Source organism: Malus sylvestris, chromosome 13 (assembly GCF_916048215.2).
Source record: "Malus sylvestris chromosome 13, drMalSylv7.2, whole genome shotgun sequence".
NCBI classification, from domain to species: domain Eukaryota; kingdom Viridiplantae; phylum Streptophyta; class Magnoliopsida; order Rosales; family Rosaceae; genus Malus; species Malus sylvestris.
In genome coordinates, this window is record NC_062272.1 from 3,102,708 (window position 1) to 3,107,065 (window position 4,358).

A 4,358-nucleotide genomic window follows, 5' to 3' on the forward strand; every position below is an offset into this window, starting at 1 on the left:
TCCAAGTATTTTTCATGAGGCCCAGTTGTGGAAGCCCAATATATGGTACATAGTGTAATCCCCCAAGTCTTCAGTCAATAGAGTCTGTTGGCTGGAGACTTCAAATTGAATCCATGTATGGGCCGAAGTGGTGGTTGTTCCGAGACGGTATTTTTATACCCTGCACTGAAGCTTTGTAGGTGAAGCTTTTGCAAGTGAAGCTTTGAAGCTGGAGCTTTTGTAAATGAAGCTTTCGAAACTGATTGATATGAGTGATGCTCATGAATGTTTATATGAGTGATGCTTATGAATGTTGACATGAGTGATGCTCATGAATAATGTTGACATGAGTGATGCTCATGAATGTTGACATGAATGATGTTCATGAACGTTTATGTATGATTGACATGAGTGATGCTCATGAATGTTTATGTATAATTGACATGAGTGATGCTCATGTATAATTTTGGAGTACTGGACGTACTTTTGATCACCTGGTTGGTGATAATAGTGGCAGGGTGCCGAATAATTTTGGAGTACTGGGCGTACTTTTGATCACCTGGTTGGTGATAATAACGGCAGAGTGCCGAATAATTTTGGAGTACTGGACGTACTTTTGATCACCTAATTGGTGATAATAGTGGTAAGCTGTCGAATAATTTTTTGTAGTACTGGACGTACTTTTGATCACCTGGTTGATGATAATAGAGGGCTTGACTCTTTTGGGCATATGGGCATTTGCCCTCAATATAACATTCCAGCCCATTATTTTGGGCTTTGCCATTTTTTATTTATATTTATATTTATATTTATTTATTATTATTATTATTATTATTACCCTCTAGTGGGGTTATACAGATGTCTCCGAAAGATAAATAAATCACATCATTCAAAAATAAATCTAACCTTCTGCTCAATGGGTCACGCCTATAATTCCCTTTTCTGCATGCCATCACCACCGCAATTATGTCTGCTTCTTTTTATCTTCTTTTGCTTTCTGCTTTTCTTTCTGCTTTTTCTTTCTTCTTTCTACTTTTATTTTTCTTTTCCAATGCACCTTTCAATGTCTCTGTCTCTGCTTTGTTGTCATGCATGTGCACACTATCTTTTTCCGTTACTACTTTGTCAGACGCTCCAATTTGCACCTTTTTGAGGGCCCATAATTGTACTAACACCACATCTCAAAATACTTGCAGTACATTTCTTTCAAATCCAGTGGTAAATCCTTCAGTTCATCTTTCTCGATTCCAGCTTCAGAAAGGAACTTTTTCAAGGTTTTGGAGAACCCATTGTTTTCTAGGAACCGAGCCACGGCGCAGAGGATAACAAAGGAACTAACACCTTTAAATCTAGAATCCCAAATAGCATATTACACAATCCAGAATAAAAATAATCTGGAATAGTATAATCAGATAATCTCAGCATCCAAACAGCACAAAATTAACCAGAAGAGCGGCCAGAGAAATCACTTATCTTTGGTGGAGACGCCGTACTTCTCCTGCATCTTGGCGATCTCTTCCTCTTTCTTCTTTGTGTCTGACTTCTTGCCCATCTTCGCCTGCTGGTAGTAGAGCACGGTGAGGTACCGGTTCGCGACGTTGAAGCCGGAGAGGTGATCCACCGCCGTTTTGGCGTCGTAGATGTCCTCGTAAACGAAAAATGCGGTGCCTTTGGTGTCCTTGTTCGTCTCAATGCGAATCTGCCGTATTGCGCCGTACTTGCCGAAGATGTCGTACATCTCATTTCTCGAGATGTTGAAGGGGAGGTTGCGGACGTAGAGCATACAGTTGACTTCCGGATGGAGGCGGGTGTTGACTTTAACTCGAATCTAGAGCAGATGGAAGGCCTATTACGTCATTCCAGATAGACAAAACCTCGAGTTCTGCGTAGTTTCCAGGGTTTTCCGATTCTCCTTCGGTGGTGGTAGTGGGGGTGGTGTTTCTTTTAGCTTTTGAGAGAGAGAAAGTGTAGAGAAAGAGAGAGAAAAAGATGGCGTCTATAATCCAGTTGCACCTCTGATGGAGTTTAGTCTAAGCAAGAGAAGGTGGATCGGAAAGTAAATGGAAAAGCACTGGCAGTGCGGAGGACAAATTAGAATATTGGTGTGGTGTTTGGTTCTCTTGGGTTTTTGCAGATTTTGCAAATCCACGGCGAAGGTGAAAAAATGAGAGAGAACCGACACAGCTTTTCGTGTCGTTTCCCATAAACGGAGCCAAATGTTGATGCACAAAACCGGAGGGGTCTTGGAACAACGTAAATCCGACCGTGAATCTGCAAGATAGTAAAGAACACAAGATGTATCGTGGTTCACCCCAATGTTTGGGCTACGTCCACACTGATACTGTATTTCTCTGTTTGTGAGAGGATTGTGAGAGAGAGAGAGCTTTTTAGGTGAGGATGAGCTTGAGGTTTGTGAGGGTGAGGAGACCCTTTTATAGAATAAGGGCTCCTCACTTATTACATATTTGCCCCTCCATTTATTACATAATTACATTTGAGTCTTCCGAGTATTTATATGAGATCTAAATACGGAGGCTCTAAGTATGGTACAAACACACCAAATATTGTGGTGAATATAGATGCTATAACAATTGTTTTTTAGGAGGCTTCAAAAGGTGGACAATCCTTATCATTACCAATTGCATGTATAGAAGCAGGAAATGATCACAGGTTGTCAAATCTAAGGTTATTGTTTGACAGGCAATGCTGAAGTATTGACCATTGTTCCTGAATACAGGTGAAAAGTACCACCAACATTTCCATGCATACCAAGTGATGACTGTGAATAGTGCAATTGTTGTTGTGGCTTGTTAAATACTTGTGTAGGAACTGAGGAGCACTTCCTTTCTTGATCCGAAGCTACCATACAAGAATGAGGCATTTGACTGACTTGCATTCCATGAGAATCTAAGAAAGATTTTATCTCTGAAAATTTTCTAGCACTGTTTTCAACTGGATGCCTTGAATTAGTCTGAACCTGAACTGTTGAATGAAAGAATAGTGTTTCAATTGCTGATTAGTACGCAATTATGGTATCATGTCGATGCAACTACATTGAGTCAAGATTTTTTTTTTTTTTTGAAACAGCCAACAAATTGGTGTCCTGCTGGTGAAGTTACTATGTAAGTCCTTGAATTTCTGTTGTCTCGTCATTGGGTTTAAATTGTTCATAAGCTTATCTCAGCCTATAATTTCAGAGTCTAACCAACTCAGTTGTTAGCATGAATCTATAGTAAGTCTGGTTATACGATGAAGTTTGAAGAAATTGTTAACAGTAAATCCCATGAAGGGTAATCCCGTGTTTTGAGTAGGTAAATCCCACGAAGGGTAATCCTACATTGATGTTGATTTTCAGTTGTGAAGGCCGATGTCATTGTTCAAAGAAGTTGTTTTTTTTTTTGGTAAAATCCTCAAGGGGCGATCCCGTGATGCTATAGTTAAGGCCGATGCCACACTATAGTGTGTTGATTTTCTATTTTTTGAAATATTAAAGGCCGAAGCCAAGTTGAATGAGATTGTTGACAGTAAATCCCACGAAGGGTAAACCTGCAAGAAATTGTTATAACCAGCATGAGGGTGTGTTACAACTTTATAAGAGCTTGTCCTTTGAGAAACTCTTGTTAGAGGCAGATGAAGGGTGTTAATTCCAGCTACTGTTATTCTTCTACCATTTTCAATGTTCTGATTCTCTATTTCAGCAGAGGACTTACAGAATTTTGGGCACTGATAAGACTTTGAAGGCAATTGATGGATAGATATTGAGTTTGTGCATCTAGTCCAAGTATGAGACCATTGTTTGTGACTGATGGAAACCGAATTATTAGCCGCAAGTGGGGATCATTTCAAGTCTCAGATTGGGATCAAGGAAAATAAGTTGCATAAGCAAAGCCTATTTGGAAACTAATGAAAATACATGTGGGGTACCTCCATAACCAAAACTTGGTTATTTGGATCTGCCCAAGAAGATGAAAAGTAAGACAGGAAAGGGGCAGCATGGAAAATTGAGCAGTGCTAGTAAATTGCAATTGGTTCAAGTCTATTCTGTTTTTCTGGGTTTTATAGTAGCGATTGTAGATGTTCTTCCAATCTCAAACTGGGTTTCCCCAGTTGAGATTGAGGGAGAGTATTAAGTAATACAATTAGAAATACAGTTAGTAAGGTTGTTAGTATTTGGTTAAAAGTAGTTATGATGTATCTTATAAAAACAGTGTGTGTAATCTTCATTTAGTCAGTTAAATACAAACCCTATTTCTCTCTCTAAACTCTCTCTCTCTTTCTCTCTCTCAAACTCTCTGTATTCATCATTTTGTGTTCATCCTTTCTTCTTGATTTTCCCTTCAATTCCCAAACATTGCAATGTAGTTAACGATTATTAAATT

The 4,358-nt window shown here is 39.1% G+C and overlaps 1 protein-coding gene across 1 annotated transcript; it reads right to left on the minus strand.

The window, feature by feature from the left end:
• Nucleotides 1–1,152: 1,152 nt before the first annotated feature.
• LOC126596758 (splicing factor 3B subunit 6-like protein) lies at nucleotides 1,153–3,132 on the minus strand. The gene is made up of 3 exons (XM_050263423.1): nucleotides 3,072–3,132; nucleotides 2,870–2,961; nucleotides 1,153–1,807 (listed from the first exon to the last, which is right to left on the minus strand). The coding sequence occupies exons 1-3, from the start codon at nucleotides 3,130–3,132 to the stop codon at nucleotides 1,445–1,447; spliced, it is 516 nt and encodes a 171-aa protein (XP_050119380.1). The 3' UTR covers nucleotides 1,153–1,444.
• Between the last annotated feature and the right edge of the window lie 1,226 nt (nucleotides 3,133–4,358).